The following is a 20641-nucleotide window of genomic DNA, read 5'->3' as shown; positions in this document are numbered from 1 at the left end:
CCACTATAGCAGGATTGTGACTTTGAGACCTTTCTAATATAGTTTGTATTAAGGTATATTTTACAATAGAAATGCTATCTTGCTGCAACGATCATGGTTAGTCAAGTTTTATTTCCGTTTTGGATACGAGATTAAACGCTAATAAATGGTAATACAACAAGGTTAATAATAAAATATTAAATAATTTTAACCATTATAACTCAAAATCAACATTTACGTTTCAAGAACATCTAATTAATCAGGAAATTATATTTGAATTTGTGTAAATATAACAAAATTAATTTTTAATGATTATCTGTTATATATTATACTTAAAAAGTTCATCACAAATAAAAAATATACTCTGTATTTTTAAATATAAGTCATTGTCTCAACTGACCTTCTTTAATTTTATTTTATCAATTTTTATGGGACTGGGAAGGTCTTAATGATTGGGAAATTAAAAAAATATATTCAGGTTACTTCAGTCCCGCGCATTATCATCTAGATTGGGTCATAACTAATAGCTTTTGTATAGGGCCTAGTATTGATGTTTCAAAATTTTCGTTTTGATTATGTATTCGAAAACGATGACAACAACACTATGCCAATATAGGCCGTAACTGAGGGTAGTTTCAAAAATGCAAAATTATTTCTTTCTATCATAAGTTAGTTCTAGCAGTTTCATGAACAAATCAGGCATATTCCCTGAATCAGGAAGGAATGTTTGCGAGCGTTGGACTATCGCATCGTATCGTTGTTTTTCTTCTCGCCGGTATAGTTCTGATATACCAAGTTCTTGGTAGAGTCGTTTTACTCGTTCGACATGGGCTGGTTCGTGGCTTCCATAGCACGCTATGAACACTTTGCGCTGCGGTTCAGATAATCGTTGCAAAGCTTGGACGGCCAGCCATGAGCATTTCCCTTCTTGGATATCGGTTCCTGCTTTGCCTGTTAGGTGCTCAGCACCGAAACAGTCTATGTAGTCGTCCTGAGGAATATTACAATAATATCTTTGAAGGAACATAATTGAAGCTTTGGCGTACTAGATCGTAAAAATTATTTCCAAACTTTTCAAATCATAATCTATATTTCGACAATACTGAAGAGGTCTGCGCGAAAAGAGAATCGTCGCAGTATTTGCTAAATTTTTTTTTTGTAATGTTGACAACACCGTTACGTCATTATAGTTACACAATAATAATATTTATGTAATATGAAACAAAAAGTGTATATTTTAATGTGTAAATGAAATAACGCGCATTTACGAAGTATATTAGTTTACATAACCTTCACGCTAGTTCTCTTTCCGCACAGACTGTGTAATACTCAAATCTCAATACGAGACATATGTATTAAAAAAAATCTGTGGCGATATCACCTTTTTGTAGGTCTGGGCCTCAGATTTGTGAATGTTTAATGATCGTTTGTCAATCTGATGGGCAGGTAGGTGATCACCCTCCTGTGCCTGGTACGTCGTCGACTTTTTGGGTCAAGGCAAGCCGATTTCCTCACGATGATTTTCTTCACCTTTCGAGCGAATGATAAATGCGCACATAGAAAGTCTATTGGTGCACAGCCGGGGATCGAACCTACGACCTCAGGGATGAGGCAAGCCGAAGCCATTAGGCCAACACTGCTCTTTTACTAGAGATTAGTCAGTTAGATCAGTCTAAATTAATGTTCTTTGGAAAATCCTAGACCTTAGAATCTCTAATGATTTATTATGCGACTCATATATCTAATGGCTTAATGAATTAACCTAAATTTTATTTGATTGTTTATTTATCAATCTTTATGACGAATCTAAGGTAACATACATGGCATTTGTTAGTTTTGTTTAGTAAATGCACATTGTATAGAGGGTTTGCTTCTCGGCGATACAATTGCTTCGGTAGGTATAGCAATTGTTAGTTGTTATTGTCTTAAAAACAGCCAAGAAACTGTGAACGATCTGGTCATAAGATATTATGTCCCTGCCAAATCGAAACAGCTTTTATTATATCAAGTAACAACGTCGAAAGGCTCATCATAGGTCGCTCTTACAAGGTGGACTGGTTGGCGGCTTAAAGAAGTCGATGCGAAAGATCTGGAGAATGCTGAATAGAGAGAGATGGATGCTGAATGATAAAGATGTGAAACATTAGTAGTACAGTCAAAACCGTTTACGACGACATCGTTTATAATAACATACCGGTTATATTGACAAAAATCAAAGGTCCCGGCTGAATTCTATGTATAAGGTACTTAATAACATCATCGGCTGTTACGACTATCGGTTTATACAACCAAATATGAGTAGTCCCTCGGATGTCGTTATAACAGATTTTTACTAGTTATTTTGATTTATACTATATTAATATAGGCGTGTGGGTGTATAGAGTTCGTGGGTTAACGAAACATACTGACCTGCATTTGAAATAAATAACCTAAATCCAAACATAGCTTCTCGGCCGTCTGATGTGTGTGCCGCGGTACATCTTCCGTCACAAGCATTCCCAAAAACACCGGCATTTTGAACGTGTAGTATGCGGTTTTATAGGTCACGATAGCACTGTACCGTTCGGGTGTGAACAGACTATAATCGCTTTTCACTCTGTGTGCCATAGAAAAGTCCAAGTGCTGGCCTATGGCCGTATAGAATAACGTCTAGAAAAAAATAATTGTAGATAACTTCATGTCGCAGTACAGACATCTCCGGACTTTGTCCTCCTAAAGCCATGAGGGTTAAGCGAACATATCAATGATTGGTTTGATTATAGAACTTGAAGAAGTTAAAGATCGGAGACTCTTTTAGAAAACGAGTACGTATGCCGTCTTTTAATTTCCACGGTTACGCGTATCAAACGCAAATCAAAGATTGTTAACTTAAACTGTCAAATCTTTGGAGACTATTATGAAATATGTGGAATAAAGCATCTGCCAAAAGGCCGGCAACGCACTTGCGGGCCCTCTGGCGCGATGTGTGCGGGGTATTAGGTGAGCTTCCTGCCCACTTGCTCTCTGTTACATTAAAAAATTGTTTTATTACTCTTAAAAGCTTTCTATTATGAGATGGATTTTATGCTACATGCAAAATTGATTTACACTTAGAGCGTACTATGATTTCTATACCTACACATAGTACGCTTCTAGACTTGGGCTTCTCAGAAACATTTTTTAAAGTTGAGAATATGCAAAAGAGGAATGGAAAGAAGCAATATGTAACACTGAGTCATCGCAAAAGACCAGAAGAGAAGTTAAGATCGTTAATATCAACGATCAAAGTAGAGGACACTATAAAGAATATAAGGCAATTGAAACGGCGCTGGACCGGGCACATGACGAGAGATATAGGTTAGGACGAGGTTGAAATAGACAAAAATTAATAAATAGGCAACCACGAGATGAAAACAGAGAGAGCAATAGACGGGCAGAAGCACAACTAGCACAAGATGTACTATGGGACATGCCGATCACCACCAGCGCATCTAATGTATTAGGTTAAGTTATGTGACTAAAACAAATGTTTATATATACAATATATATATACACAACCGGGTGTCAGCAATAAACGCTTAATAATAATAATAAAAAATTACTTCTATTTGTAATCGTATGTCATACATACCTCATTGAACAGATGCACAATATTGTTATATGTAGGTAATTTTTCACAATATTGCTTTAATACATTGTACATAGCGGCCTGGACTAAATTGCAATCGTTGATTGCGCCCATACCGACCTCGGGTAGACGGTACCAACATGGAACTCCCCTTCGCGTTAACGACGCGTCCATAATATCGTCCATTACCAGGAAGTATGCTTGTAACTGTAAATTAAATATAAAAAAATAAAAAAATCTTTTAATATGAATAAAAGGGTGTACAAAGAATTTTTATTTTTATTATAATATGTTTTGATAAATGAATGTTGATTAAACATGTAGACGAACTTTCACACTATACTATATATATTTTTAGCAAATTTCACTCTGAAGGTTTGTTTTTACGTGCCGAAAATCTAACTAAATAAATAATAACTAAAACCAGTGGCGCTACAACCTTTTAGGTCTGGGCCTCTGATTTTTGTATACTTCGTGATCATTAAATATAGTGTTGCCGGAGGAAACGAAGGACTTTCGAGTTTGAAGACTTACGATGTTCCATGCGCATTATATTAAGTCACACAAGAGTTTAAAATAAATGATTTTTAAATAATAATATTCAAATTATGTTAAAATTATTAAATACTGGATACATATTGTGTATACATCACATCAGACATCTGAGACATTAATATTTTATACACTTCTGCATAGAGATAAGCTATTTTTTTAATTATTTCTTAATTCCAATTTTTACGGTAAATTAATACTAATACAATAGAAAACTTATTTATATAAAAATTAAATTAAAAATATAATACGTGGGTAAGACTGAAAGTGTTTAGAACTCTTTGGTAACCTAAAGTAAAATATTGCATTCATTTGTGATTTGTTTTTGTGGATTGGCGGCAAATCTAAAACTCTTGTTACATGTGAAAATGAACCTAACGCGAGAAAATTTTCGGTAAATGATTTATTATGAATTTCGTTGTGGGCTTACTAAACAACAAAGCTATGATAGGCTGCGATTAGCATTTCTTAATGAAGCTCCATCTCGTGCCACTATTTACAATTGGTTTAACGAGTTTAAGCGTGGACGTGTAGCAATGTCAATGATGATCCGCGTGAGGGACGACTTTTAACAGCGACTACTGAAGATAACTTCAGTGCTGTGAAGTAAGATAGAGGAAGAGAGTGACCTATCAGCAGATACGGTCAAGCCTAGGCATTGGTATGAGTCAATTCAAAAAATATTACTTGAACATTTAGGCGTCAGGAAGCTTTGTACCAGATGGATTCCCCATACTTTAACCGAGGACCAGAAACGCCTTCGCATGAACTGGTGTCACCAATGTTAGATAAGTTCATCGGCGGTAACTTAAATGCTGTATTTGACATCGTCACAGGTGATGAAAGCTGGAGGTGCTACGAACCCGAAACCAAAAGACAATCAGCTCAGTGAGTGTTTCTTTTCAAAACGTTTACTTCGTTTCGTTAACTTCGTTTAAAACAATAATACCAAAAACCTTTTTATAAATATATATAATTATAAATAATGCAATTCTTGTGAATTGAGACAACTAAACTAAAATTGAACTAAATATATCCGTTTCACATGCAATAATATTCAGGGTGCGCTAGACGCGTCAATGGCGCTTGTCTGGGTAAATTTGTACGCGCTCGAGACACTGCAAGCAATTGCTTACCATGCTGAGTGTGTATATTTGGCACACACAGCCCCAGTAGCCCCTCAAAATATAATGTGATAGTAACGTCCCTCCTAACGTCTAACTTGTTGTATCCTACAATATCCCAGACAAAGATGGATGGGTAAAATTTAGTACACTCCATGCAACCTCATGTAAATGTATGTCGTAAATATTAATTGATCATGATTTTCTAAATAGAAAGTTAAGACCACATTCTTGGGTCACTATGTATTTGTGTGTGTGTGTATGAGTACAGACACTGGTTGCCAAACAAATATAGATGAACATATTAATAAAATTAAACATATACTTTTTATTAACCTCTGCTATGGCAATATAGATGGTATGGTAAAAGCACAAATGCCTTACAAACCTTAAAGCTTAACAATTAAAAAGCGTAGCGGAACGCTTTTTGCCATTTTCGGTCGTTCTACGCTCTTGATTTGAGAACTGATAATCAATGTAAATTCAAGCTTTACGTTTTTTTGTTGACGTATATAAACGTTACACATATATATAGGACTTATTACATTATTTAAATATACTTAGCGAGATTTCTGTACACTATACGGATAAATATTAATACAAAATTATCAAATGTTAGAATGTCTTCGCTTCACGCAAGTACGTTAGTGATTTCCGGAACAGGCACGAAAAAAAAGTAACATAACCCTATATCCTACTCAAAAGGAAGTTGTTTTAAAGTTTTCCCTACCATTTTTGTGCCATGCCTTAGTAAAATTCTTATGCAAACTATGCCTACATATAATTTTTAATATTAAAAAAAATTGCTCCCTTAGGAAACTTATGATAGATTTATGAAGAAATGACCTAGATATTGATAACAAAACTTAATGAAAATCAGAAACTCAAATTCTAAATATTTTTGGTAAATTTTTGAATAGCCTCCTGTGGGGTCATTGGATAACTGGATGGACGGTCTAAATCTTTATCTATTCTATTGTTACGAGCTAGGGGATCGGATAGAAAATGCCGTAGATTTCTTCAAAGGATTATTCTTGATAAATCAATGAGGAATTTATGGGCACAAATTAATTGCAGAGATGCACTTATAACACACAAAAACAATCACTTATTACTTCACTTATGCACACTTCACACAGTACTTTATCACTTGTAATCACTTTATTCGCATCGGTGTTCCTCTCGTGTTATCCCTGGGAATAATTCTAAACAATATTCGAGAACTTTCTAGGCGGGCTTGCTACTGAGTAGCGATTGCACAATTCTAGAACGTCCGCACTCTTTGTCTCTTTCGCACGTTGCTCCGTCCTTGTCGTACGGCGTTCTAGAGTGCTCGTCTAGTTTCGAGAAAGTTCTGATCTTCTCTCTCTCTCTCGTATCATTTCGTCCTTGTCTCACACCTAGAAAGTTCGGTCTTGAATATTCCTTCATCAAAGGGGTATAACTAGGCCTGAAAACGCCTGAAAACGGGTCTCCTGAAAACTGCACCACTCGACTACACATGTTCTGAAACTGACTGAAAAAATGTTTCAGCTTCCTGAAAACTAGGGTAACATTATGGAAATTACAATTAACTAATATGTGATTGAGCCTCTCCTGAAACGGTAAGAAATCATATTTCAGCCTGCTGAAAAGTTCTCTAACTAGTGGAAAAATCTAGAAACACTGCAGTCCACCCGTCTCCGTAACACTATGATAAACATTCATTATATTAGCTCCTATATTTTCGCCTAATTGCAGACAAGTGTAACGTGTAATGTAAGATTATGAGCAATTTAGCATCAACAGTGTGGAAGACACTCAGTTTCAACTCAGTTTCTACGAGCGTGCCGAATAGTTCATGATAGCAGGTGCTGCTTTTATTTCTATGTATTTACTAAGTGAAGACCAGAAGCGTTTGAAGCGTTGATGGTGGTCAACTAAATTGTATAAAAGATCTGATTTGTTGAACTAAAATCTCCGATGGCCGATGGTCAACCCGAGTGCAGGGACCCGGCTTTATGCCCACTCTAGTCTTGAACTTGTGGTTCAAGGCAGAGTTATTCTCGTCAAATTTTAAAACATATTGTAACCAAATTTCTATATTCAAATTTATGACAAATGTTTTGAAAAGTTAACAATAAGTATCTTTAGACACAAAGGATGCAGTCGTACGTCATATGAATATTTTTGAATTTAAAAGAGATTGTAAGTTATGATTACGCGATTCAGTGATACAGTTTGTTAGGTACTATCAGTTTCATCATGCATTAGTAACAAATAACAAAACCAGTTACGTTACAATCTTTTTAAGTCTTAGCCTCAGATTTCTAAATATGTTTCATGATCATTTATTTTATTTTAATGGACAAGTAGGTGATCAGCTGTGCCTGACACCGTCGACGTTTTGGATCTAAGGCAAGCCGGTTTCCACACGATGTTTTCCTTCACCGTTCCAGCAAATGTTAAATGCGCGTCAATAGACAGAAAGTCTATTGGTGCACAGTTGTTAACATTACACACAAATATGAGAATTTATAACTATTAGGAGTAAATTAGTAACATTGTTGAATAAATTATATTTTGATTTTCAACAATTATTTTTCGTCCTTTTATATGGACAGTTAATACACTTTATTAAATTTAGTTTGTTTCCAAATAACTGCAATCAACTCATCTCACAAATATTTTAATGATTTCGCGGGAAAACCGATGGCTAACTGAACTCGGCGTTAAGAGCTTTCCTTCTTATTCATAAAAACAAAATTGTTCAAACTCTTTTAATTAAAACTCTGTATTATCATAGCGATATTAATTTAAAGATAAAAAAAAATATGTAAAGAAATTGATGATTGTGAGAATGTGATGTTAGTTTCTTAAATAAATAAAGTTATATGCATTTTATACAATATATATCTATTATTATTAATGTATATAAAAAATAGTACAATATATAATAATTGAACATATAAAAATATATAATATACTACTATAGGTACTAGTTGCTACTGTTTTAAACAGCTAATATACCCTTAATGGCCGTTTATGGCAAGATAAAATTAATAAACTTACCATCTCTACACACCATCCCAGAACTCTTACTAAGCGAAGAGATTCTTGAGTAATATTTTGTGGCTTCTCAAGCATCTCGTATGCAAATATAGTTGCCAAGCCTCTGGATTTTTTACCACCGTGCAAGTTGTAGTCTAACAACTGAAAAAATACTGAACGTTTATTATGGAAGCTTTCAAATGGATACAGCAAGGCAGGTATACCGTTTGTACATTGATCTTATGGTCAAGTTGAACCCGTAAAATACCTACATAAAGGTTTTAACCATTGTTTATATGTCGGATACAGAAAAAAATACAACTTGTTATGTTTAATCGTGTTAACGAAATAAATAATCTAGATTTTCAACGTAAACCATGTAGACTTACTCTAAAAGGTAATAGAAAAAAGTTATAAATAGCATCCGAGATGCCAAAGCTTGGTTTAATAAGTCTCAACCCAAAACTGCAACTTGAGATGCAAAAATAGGAGTATAAAATAGATTCTTTAGAAATATAGTAGAATTTGGCCAAAGCCGAAGAGCTTATATGTTGACTGTAAATATACTACGAGCTGGTGTCTGAATACAAATAAAATTCTAAAATATAAAACAAAATTCTTCTCTTCGATACGCGGAACAATAATATATTTTTATTTATTTATTAAAACTTCGTTGCATGTACGAAAATATAATACAATTGACATAATTAAGAGCCTGGCCTTCTCGCTTTCGACCGTTCTCTTCCTGCCTGGAAGCGAGAAAAAAAAATAAGGTAAGCGCAAGAAGTGCAAAAATACGTAAAGACAATTTAGACAATACTAATCAATGAAGGAACAAAGCAATGAAAGCATGTAAACAGCGAACACGACAATAATAAAAGCACCCATGAAAAAGAAAGTTCACGTGGATCACTATAATTTCAGATCATCACGATGTAGACAGGTAATGCTTGTAAAGTAGAGACTTAAAGGATAGGAATTTACAGATTTAAAATTAATGAACAATTTATTAATATTGAATGCATTTATCGGAACAGTTATCTCCTTGTTCTTATTTTGTTATGTGTTTAAGATTCTTACGTCAAATGTAATTAGTATAGTTATAATTATTATTATATCCAAAATTGTAATGTTTTTCTTTTAATTGTTTTGAATTTTGTTGAATTTTCTTCTCTAACAAGCCTATTAAAATCAATTTTCTATAATTTGCGTCGCTAATTAATGAAATAATAATCGTCGTAATAATGAACTTGTACTTAGAAATTTCTAGATTTAAAGAAAATAAAGAAATTTAAATAAAGTATAATAAATAGAAGACATGTATATTTTATACGTACATGCCTTCTATTTATTTATTAGTAATTTCACAGCTAACATACATATTATAAAACAAAACACTCAGGACAATATACAAAGCCAAAACAGATTACATAGATAAACAATATATTCACTTTCCGTCCCCTTGTATATTCGATTAGCTCCTTCTCGGTCTTCCTTTAAATTTCTACTCTACAAACATATACATGTCCACATCGTATCCCTAACTTTCTTACTAACTACTAACTGACGTGAGACTGATCTTAAATTATCGTGATTCATGTGCACTTTTTATTTTTGATCTATCCTTTTTTTAGTTTAGTTTGTTTTTTGTTCCTGTTTCGTTTTGTCTCAACAATTATGTGTAATATGCATTTATGCACTTCTTGTCTACCTTATCAAATTTAATACATTTTTTCTTCTCTTCTCACAGTGGTTGCCTAGAAGAGAGCGCTCGAAAGCGATAAAGCCGCCAGTTGCTTTTAATTTAATTATGTTCAATTTTTATATTGTAATTCAACGAAGTGTTAATAAATAAATATGTACATATGAAACAGAAAACATAAGTAAGTACATTAATAGACAAAAATAAAATAAATTTAACATTAAACAGAGAGATGTGGTTTATAAATCTTTTGTCATGCATATTGGTTGCAGGAGTAAGACATTAGGGTGACCATAGGAACGCAGACAGACGGACTACTGACAAACCTAACAATATAGAAAAATACTTAAAAGCTTTCTTGGGGTAAACCGAGGACAGAATTGGGAAAAATTTGATGTGGTGCCAGTTCATGACTTCCAATTTAACCAAGGAAATTATGACTTTGAAAAAAATTATTTATTGCTCTAGTCTTAGAGCCTCTTTTATAGTCTAGTAGCAAACACTTTTCCAATTTATACAACTAAGAAAGTAAAACTTAGAGACAAATCAAATGAGAATCTACTTAAAAATTGTGAAATTGGTATGGTTACACTTTGAGCTTCTTAATAGGCCATAATACTTTTATAATCAGCTCATTACAAAATTCACAACACAGCACTAAAAAATACTCTCAACTAAAAAGTGATATTGAAGAATTTATTAAAAATAAATTTATTTAATTGCTGAAGCTTAATAGGAATTCACTCCTTAGTAAGATTTGTGTTTGTGAACAAGTTTGTAAATATACAGAATTCAATAATGAAAGAGAAGAATAAAAGAAAACATTATTAACATTCAAAAGGTTTCCTGTTCATTGTTCTATAAAATATCTTAAAATCAATTATTTCTTATTTGTTTTATAGTTATTTCTTTTTATGACATTTTACAACATTTAATATTGTAATATAAACTCTTAGTTATATAATTGAATGAGAATTATTTTATTATGAAAATGTAGTAATTATTTAAAAGAATTAAATCATATATTTTATCATTTTAAATAAATTTGTCTTTACCCTGAAACAATTAGTCTTAGACCACGAAAAGCCTGATACTGGTGATTTTTTATTGCAATATTAGAATCAGAAGTAAACTAGACTGGAGAACCTGGTACATCCAAGGCAAATATTTAAATCATTTAAGATATTCAGACAACTTAGTATTGCTATCTGAAACAAGCAAACCTTACGCAAGGTTAGCGTGCAAGTTGGTTTGCAAATGAATATAACAAAAGCCATGATCAACTACAGTAGATCTACTATAAAAATTGGATTCAGCAGCATTAGAAATGATCAAGAAATAGAGAGAAGAGTTAAAAGTAACATAAAGTGCAAAGAAATATTTAAGAGTGATATGCCTATAATTCTTAAGAGAGTTATGCACTCATGCCTTATTCCATGCCTGACATGCATGCCAAGCATGGAAATTTACAAATAAAACAATAATCAATATAAATACAGTTCAACGGAGCATGGAAAAGAGCATGCTAAGCATTAAAAATGTACACAAGATAAGACAAATATAAATAAGATCAGAGACAAAAGCAAATGATGCTGTAAGCCAGGCAAAAAATATGAAGTAAAAGTGGGCGGGTCATGTAGTGCCCCTCACAGATCACAGGTGGACGAATTCAGTAACATGGAGAGGTCCACCAGGCAAACGATACAGGGACATACCCTAAGCTCGATGGGATGGTGACAATAAAAAAAATGCAGGTCGTCAATGGATCCAAATAGCTTGGGAAAAATTTGATGTGGTGCAAGTTCATGACTTTGCAATTTAAACGAGGAAGTTATGACTCTGAAATAAATTATTTATTGCTCTAGTCTTAGAGCCTCTTTCATGATCTACTAGCAAACACTTTTCCAATTTATACAACTAAGAAGGTTAAACTTAGAGACAAATCAAATGACAATCTACTTAAAAATTGTGAAATTGATATAGTAACACCTTGAGCTCGTTAATAGGCCATAATACTTTTATAATCAGCTCATTACAAAATTCACAACACAGTACTAAAAAATACTCTTGACTAAAAAGTGACAGTAACTACATGAAGAGGTCCACCAGGCAAACGATACAGAGGCATACCCTACGCTCTATGGGATAGTGACAATACAAAATTGCAGGTTGTCAATGGATCCAAATAGCTTGGGATAGAGAAAGATGGCAAGCCTTGGAGGAGCCCTTTAAGGTAAAGGGTTCCTGATACATACTAACTGTAAAAGATATTCACTAACATTTTTTGTATTAGGAAATAATTTAAGGCTAAAAATATAATAAACAAGTTTTTGTGTTAAAGAATGCCAAATGCACCATGCATATCTGTGAAAATCAAAGACAAAAAATTCCATTACCTTTTTTATCCATGCATTAACATCTGGGTTATCATGAAGGCCTGGATTTTTGCTTATGGTCTCAATAATACTAGGATATACGTCTTGAAATGTTTCCATTTCTCGTTTGTATTCTGGTATTGATGCATTGGTGCTCATGCTACTGCACAGCTTAGCTAAAGGATATCTGTGATAAATAAAATAATCCCATATTATTACAATAGTAAATAAGATAAAAAAAGCAAAATTATGAATTATTACCTAGTATTGATATTTGAGTATTATTTTAGATTTATAAATAGTTTGATGTATTTTCAGGATTATAAAATATGATGGATAGGATAGGATGTCTTACATGATCCGATTAATATTAAATTTCATTTCGTTTTGGAATAACAGTAGAATCTTATATCATCAGAATTTTAATAACAAGAACACAAGATTTTAAATTGAGATAACATGCTTACTTTTTTATAGGTTTGGGTAAAGTTCTAGTAAGCCCATTCCATATCTTCCACATTCTTGTACACGAATTCATTTTTAAAATTTTATGATGCGCGCCAACCACTTTCACTAGCCAACTACTCTATCTAGGACAAAGTTCCCTCAAACTGGCGACGAAAGTGTCTAATAAAACGAAAAAACAATTATTAATCCAAGAGGTTGTCTGTGTCATTTATTAAATGTAATGTTCGTGAATATTTATAATTTATTCGGTACTAAGAAGATAACTACACAACATTTAAAACGACATTGGCCGTGAAAACTGAAGTCTAAAATCGAAATTGTAAAAATGTAAAATTATTATTGACTGTTTACTGAATGATACTTGACAATTGATTGAGTTGACTACTCAAATCTTATGTGACATTGACTGTAGAGACGTGTCATTATTGCCGCAGACAGTATTATATCAGTGTCAGTGTGAGTGATACTTTTATTTACTGGCTTTATTTAAAATTTTCGCGCTAAATTGGCAAAACGCGGCAGATTAGTTACTACGCTATATAAGACCTTAGTTACAACACTAGATATCCTAAATTAGGGGATTTTATGCAGTTATGTATAGGCGAATAGTGCCTGGATTCGATTTCTGGTTAAAAGGCTTATCTAGGCTGGCGCTTTTAACTTACTGGGTTTTTTTACTTCCTCGTTATATGGAATAATAGTATATAATTAATCGAATCAGTTGTTATATGCAAAATATAGCTAATATATACCCAGGTATATTCGTATCTCGAATCAACCTCGTCATCGCCATGACAAATAGCATAGACAAAAAAATGGCTACGTTGAGTACATACTAAAATGAATACGTTAAATTTATTGTCTTAAATTTTACTTGAAATTCCGTCCGTCCGAATATAGAAATATACATTTATTATTCATTATTATCAAGAAAAATATATTTGTCTAATCTTAAAGATTAAATAAAACAAGAAATTAGATCATTTTTAATTTATTTCGTGTTGTTACATCGAGACTAAGCACTATTCGTTAACACAGATTCATAGTCTAATTTTACAATAAAAAATTGTAATACATTTTTTTTGTCCTATAAAAACTTACAGCTAAATTCATACAATATAAACATCAATACTTTAAATTCGTTGCCTAAAGATATTATCTAAGATTTTGAAAAACAAGTCATGTGGCAGTCCTCTAGTGACTTGCTGAATTTGTGTTCTAATGAGATCATAAGTGGCTTCTTCATATACTGAATAAGTGTGAGGCAATTGCAATTCTTCATATAAATCTTTAATTTTGTTAATATCGTTACGGTTTGCGCTTCCGTAGTGATTTTCCATGAATTCTCTTTGTTCTGGAGTTGCCCTTTGCAGTGCAACAACTGCAAGCCATGTGCATTTCCCTTCTTGGATGTCCGAGCCATTTCTTCCCATTACTGCTGGATCTCCGAAGCAGTCAAGAAAATCATCCTGTAAAACAGATTTATTGAGTAACTGCTTATTCATTATTTTCATATATTTTGGTGACTATGAAACTTGAATATGTAATAATTTGAATGTTTTCAATTAATATTTTAGTAAGTAATAAAACAATTGATTAAGTTGTAATTTATTAATATAATATGAAAATGGAATTTATTTTAGCACTTGTCTATATTCTCGTAATAAAGGATAAACATTGTTATTGTTTCATTGCCTATTTTTATACTTATAAATCCTTTTTAAATTTTGAAACAGCTTATATAATTAGATTGCTCGGGAATATATCTGTATATTCGTCAGTAATTTTGAGGTAAATAAGAGATATATCTAGCGTTCAATTTCGAACACGGAAAGGCCTTTAAAGTTTAGCCAATTAAAATCAAATGCAAAAACGCAGTAGAAAAACTTTAGCCAAGTTAAGTACAGTCTTTATAATATAAATTAAATTAATTTATATTTTGTGTCAAACACTAGCATAGAATATAAATTTTTGTCATATATCCAAACCCTAGTCTTGTCTAATCGTTTTTTAAATGTCTTAAATGTGTTTAAATTTTTGGTTATTCTGAAGATTTAGTATTTTGCCGCCCTATTAATTTTGGACAAGTAAGTGATAGGATACTATTTTATAAATAAATCTGATTGTTCCTCTTTTTACTAAAGATTGATGTTTCGACTGAAAAACTTGTATCGTCAAGAAGTAAAGGGAAAATAAAAACCACTTTGTAGATATTGCTATACTATAACTACGCCACTAAAAGAAGTCAAGTTACGCGCCAATCCTTATATGTAGGAGTTACACCTTAATGAATAAATAACTATTTCCTCGGTTGTAACACTTACTTGAATTTGAAAGAACTCTCCCATTTCGAGTAAAATTGTCTTCGCCTGTCTGTGAGTTTCAGGGTCGTCCACTCCAGACATAAGGAGCGCTAATCCAACAGGCATTTGGAAGGTGTAGTAGGATGTTTTGTATTTGGTGATGGCTTCGTATTTGTCCATTGTGAATAGTGACAGGTCCGGCCTATCTGTCTTCATTATTTGTTGTTCTAGGAACCGGCCGATTGAGCATTTAATAAGCATCTGAAATATTGATAGTATCGTAAAGTTAGCTAAGGTAATATAAAACAATGGAAATGCCTTGACAGCTTAAAGTGACACCAAAATTGTGTATGACTAGCTGCCGCCGCGAAATTTATTTTTGTTTAATATGACTTTTTACTAAGTCTTTTTGAAATGTATGTGCCAAAATATGGAATATTTTGCTATGCTATCCTATAGAAATTATACACTTTTCCAGAATATAAACCTAAGTACTAAATAAAACTAAATTTAAATATTTAAAAACAATAATTCCCCATAAAAACTTTCCTTAGAGTTCATTTCATAGAATAAACATTTGAATAAAATATTATATATATAATAATAAAAAATTGGTACAGCCGTCTACAAGTTTTGCGCTTAACAACATCTTTTGCGATTCATTTTTATTTTTATAGATTTTAGGGATCTCCTTAACATCAGGTGGAATTACAGCCAAAGCCAACTTCTATATTTTTAAAACCATATAATATATAAAAATTATCTCTAATAATAATTTTCAATAACCAACTCAACATTCTACAAATTTTTGATAAATACCTCATTGAACATTTCCAATACGTTCTTGTAGTAGGGTTTTGATGAGAAGTATCTTTTGAGTGTAGAGTACATGGCTGCTTGGATCATGCTGGCATCGTTGACGCCATTGAGACCTACATCTGGTCGCCTGTACCAGCATGGCACACCTCGTCTCATCGCCTTGCCCTCCATGACATCAGCGGATAATAACTGGAGTGTGTGGAACTGAAAGAGATATTTTATAATAAATAAATTTTTAAATAACGTGTCTTACTTAGTTCCTAATTCGATGTAAGCATTAGAGATACACTTGGGGCAATAACACTAGATTTGATTCGTTAAAAAGCTAATCATTCACAAGTACAAAGCCGATAAATTAAGTTAAAGCTTTAAAGGTGAGATTAATTAACTGTAAGTAGCGTTCAGAATTGAAAACAATCACGGGTCGAAGGTCGAACTCTAAGCTAAACGCTTGAAAAAACGTACGATAAAAAGTGCGATATACAATACGTATACGTGGGCAATTAGACTAATTAAATGTACTAAGTGACATCATACTCGTATTCATTCATACTGTTTTAACATTGTAGAAGTACCCATGGGATTTAATTGTAATGATCCCAATGGAATTACAGTAATACGTTAAAATTCTGACGTTTAGTTACTAATTTTTATATTTATTTATGCTTTAACCTGAAGGACTTCACCACAGAACAAATTTTAAATCCCTTATTAACTAAAGAGTTAAAAAATCGCGGTTAAACTATGTCTAGATATAACATCGCTACATGAAAGTTCCTTTAAACGAATTATAATTTAATTAAACTTAAGCGCTTCATTTGAAACTATAGTAGACCTACCTATGTAATTGTAAACAAAAATTGCCGCCCAATTTCACACTACTCGCTACTATTAACTGTCAAAAATTTTATGGAAAATCTTAGGATTTGTTTCACGAATTGATACAGTATATTAGTATTCAGTGTCTAACTATTCATATTTGGGTTCACGGCAATTGAATTAATTTTAGTTATCGGTCAAAAAACTTGTTTTCGTAAGTCACGTTTTGTTTTGCGTGTTTAGTTTTTTAAATAGATATTCAAATCTATAAAGGGAATGTATGTTATCTTTTTAATATTTATTATCTTAGTAATCTTGTTTATGAATACAAGTTTGTAAGGAAAGATATGTATTAAGGTAATATAATAGTTATGGGATAATTTTAATGTATGGAATGGAAAACATAGTGCATAATATAAGATTTTAATAGCATGCTCTTGAAAAAATATAGACTACAAATAATTAAACTAAAAAGCTATTGAAAATAATATGTGTACGTACATATTTTGTTTTTAACTAAGTTAAAACTATTGCCATAATATATATATAAAATTAACCGGGTTTTTGTGTCGATTTTACTTAAAAACATTTTTCAGTAAATCTGCCGCATTTTTATCTTCACCGTTTCTTCAGAATAAAAATTATATACGTTATGCCATTTACAACTATATATCACATTTGAATAATGTCAAAACATACCATTTCAGTACACCAGCCCATAATGTTAGCCAAATGTATGTTTTCTGGTGTCAAGTTCTCCCTCTTCTCCACCATTTTGTATGCGAGGACGGTCGCCAGGCCACGATTTTTCTTTCCATTCGGCACGTTGTATTGCAACAACTGAAACAAAAAGGTTTTGCTTTACAACGGAAAATATATACGTTACGTAAGTATTCCTCAATAATTTGGATTGTCAAAATTCTCAATCCAGGTCTTGTATAAATATTTCTTCATGACTGATGATATTATAAAACTGATGAGATTGTATAATAGTAATAGATGCGTTAAATTTGACATAGATAAAAATATCATATCATCTGTATCATGTTCTGTACTTCTGAAGATTATATTTTGTTATATTTATTTATTTCGTACTAAACGTATCGTATACTAACGATATAGCTTAATATGGAATACGTAATATATACATATATATATATTGTAAATACTTACAAAAAGGTACATTTACAAAAGAAAAAAAAAACAATTTAAAAAATTACCTACCTAGTTGAGCTGTGTTGTGTATTAATATTTTTGCTAAAGAACACAGAAAAATCAGAACTTGTCTTAATAGAAAAGAGGAAAAAAGTAAAATAAATAATAAACTGTAGAATGAACTGCAAATTATAGCATTCATCTTAGTCAATTATTTCAAAAACCCTGTTTCATTACATTTCGCAATTATTCTCACCAAGTGAAAACTTGTAAAAAATATTTCGCCACAAACTATGTTGCAAGGGAAACTCGAATAGAAGTTTCCAAAGCAAACATTAACCTATGTAACGAAATATTGTTTAGATTAAATTTTAAACTAAACGGTAAAATTACAAAAGATATTGTTAACTTAATTGTTATAGAAATCTTAAAGGTATTATGACATCTCATAAAAAGTTTTATTGGGTACTATTTGCTACTGAGTAATCTTGCATTGTATTTAAGTCTGCGAACACAAAAGACTTATTCCGAAAAATACTAAGAAGGTTTACAATTCGTTTTTTATTATTTAATAAGACCGAAGATTGTACCTTTTCAAAAAGCTGTTCGTGAAAGTTGTGTGTGGTAAAAGGTAGGTAATATTAAAGTCAGCGTATGAACAGCCATAATATATAATATGGCTAAAGTCTGAGCTATAAATAAATGATTTCTAACAACCTGTTTTCTCAGCGACCTTTCAACATCAATACACATAAGCGGTAGAAACCGCGAGCCTGCATTTTAAATGATTTATACAACGATAGAGTCATAAAAAGCGCAATGGAACACAAAAAAGGTTTTTGTCTACCTGTTTATACTATGTAAGTTCCAAAAGTACTAGTTTTTTACAAATAGATAGAAATAAATATTTATATTTAGCACGAACCAACGTTTACTTTGTTTTATTGTTATCAGAGTAATAAGGTAACGCCATTTTAAGTTTGTTTGTCACACATAAGCTAACGTAATACAGGATTTGACATGGACAAAATCACGACATTAGCTTGTGCAAAAACAGGTTCTACATTATTATGCCCTCTGACAAAAACAACATAGAACGTACCTTAGCCAACCATTTGCTGGCTTCTGGCACGTCAAGATGCTTGTCAGATTCTGTGAGGTCCCTCACGATGTCCGGGAAGCAAGCCATGAACTCCCGGGACTGGTCCTTGGAGACGGCCAGTCCTCGGGCAGCCAGTGGCATTTGCTGAGACGTAAGAGTCGACAGGTATCTAGAGGATTAAAACTGGTTAAGAGCCAGCGTCTCTAAAGCGCTATCTAACGGTTATTATAAAATAATATTTTCTCAGTAACACCCTTATAAAAACTAAATATTTCAAAGAAAATACACTTTTATCAATTAACAATTAATGATCAATTATAAAACAAGTTGAATATATATTACAAAAACTCGATCATCGTTTGTTATTGTCAAATTATATTGTAACGCAATTCAATAGAAATGTATATTCTTTTTAATTTTGACTAAGAAAAGGTCTTCTGTGTAACTTGTCCAAAATAAGACGTAATTTATTTTTTAAATGTCTGACAGACAGACAAAAATATGATCAGAAATACGGGAATTCTAGAGAACTAGACTTACAGATATATTTAGTTTCGTTTACAACACCTATATTGTGTTACTAAGGCAACTTATCATGATAAAACTATTACACAATCATAATGTAATAGCATTTTAAATACAAACAACGGACTGATAATATCATACAAGATTTAATACCTACAAAAGTATTATAGGATTCGATTAAATTCTTTGTTTGTAGACACAGATCATATTTCATTCATTTTCAGTATTGTAGGGTTCTTGGTGCATATCGTATGCAGTTACGCAAACGTGAGGTCATTTGAGTTCACTAACCTGTGATATTTTTGCAACTTCAGAAGTCTGTTGGGAAGACCAGCGTCTTCGGTCTGTGCATGGATGATTGTTTGGTCGAGTCTTGGCGACATCGCATCCGAATTGGTGACACTCGTTGTTTTGCTTATTTGTCTGCGAATTTCGTTCTTGTATAATTGAAGTAATTTATCAACACTCCTCTTCGAGAACATTGTTGAAATTTTTTATTAGCTTATTGCTTCAAAAAGTCTTCCAAATCGCGTTGGTCTTGATACTTGAATTTCTGTTTGTTTTTTATAACACACCCGATCGGTTTGAGATCTAGTAAACGACTGATTTCGAATGCTTGATTCTTTGTTGTGTTTTTAACTCCTTACCAGTTCCAGTCGTTCACTCAAAATATACAATAGAGTTGCGTGAATTGTTTACATGCATTATGTCGATATCGAGAATTGGGTTTTCTTGAATGAGGTACCTTCTTCATTTTTTAAGAATGATACTGTTATGAAGTAACTAATTAGATAACCATTGCCTTCGTGAACCGTTACAGAATTTAAAATTAATCCTTTCATTTCTATATTTTGTCCAAATAGAAAATAACATTATTTATGAAACAAATTGGATTCTACTATACGTTGTAGATACGATGATCAAACGATCAACTAATCAGTTGCGTTGTTATAATTGTCTATCTATTGTTATCTATGTTCAACATTTAAAATTTCAAATATATATCTAAATTAATTTTATTCTTGTTTAATTCGACTCCTGTTTCGCAAAGATTTCTATGTAAAGACTATTGTCCGGACTC

At 32.3% G+C, this 20641-nt stretch overlaps 2 protein-coding genes across 2 annotated transcripts; both read right to left on the bottom strand.

The window, feature by feature from the left end:
- Positions 1–539: 539 nt before the first annotated feature.
- LOC123712895 (farnesyl pyrophosphate synthase 2-like) lies at positions 540–13158 on the bottom strand. The gene is made up of 6 exons (XM_045666256.1): positions 12837–13158; positions 12391–12556; positions 8314–8454; positions 3590–3793; positions 2389–2628; positions 540–970 (listed from the first exon to the last, which is right to left on the bottom strand). Exons 1-6 carry the CDS (start codon positions 12905–12907, stop codon positions 629–631), a joined length of 1164 nt encoding a protein of 387 aa, XP_045522212.1. The 5' UTR covers positions 12908–13158; the 3' UTR covers positions 540–628.
- A 654-nt stretch (positions 13159–13812) lies between these two features.
- LOC123712894 (farnesyl pyrophosphate synthase-like) lies at positions 13813–20195 on the bottom strand. The gene is made up of 6 exons (XM_045666255.1): positions 19852–20195; positions 19036–19204; positions 17478–17618; positions 15960–16163; positions 15162–15401; positions 13813–14306 (listed from the first exon to the last, which is right to left on the bottom strand). Exons 1-6 carry the CDS (start codon positions 20040–20042, stop codon positions 13971–13973), a joined length of 1281 nt encoding a protein of 426 aa, XP_045522211.1. The 5' UTR covers positions 20043–20195; the 3' UTR covers positions 13813–13970.
- Positions 20196–20641: the final 446 nt, after the last annotated feature.

The sequence above is a fragment of the Pieris brassicae genome, chromosome 8, assembly GCF_905147105.1.
Source record: "Pieris brassicae chromosome 8, ilPieBrab1.1, whole genome shotgun sequence".
In the NCBI taxonomy this organism is placed as follows: Eukaryota; Metazoa; Arthropoda; class Insecta; order Lepidoptera; family Pieridae; genus Pieris; species Pieris brassicae.
The sequence above is the reverse complement of the archived record's forward strand: the minus strand, read 5'-3'. Positions and strand labels throughout refer to the sequence as shown.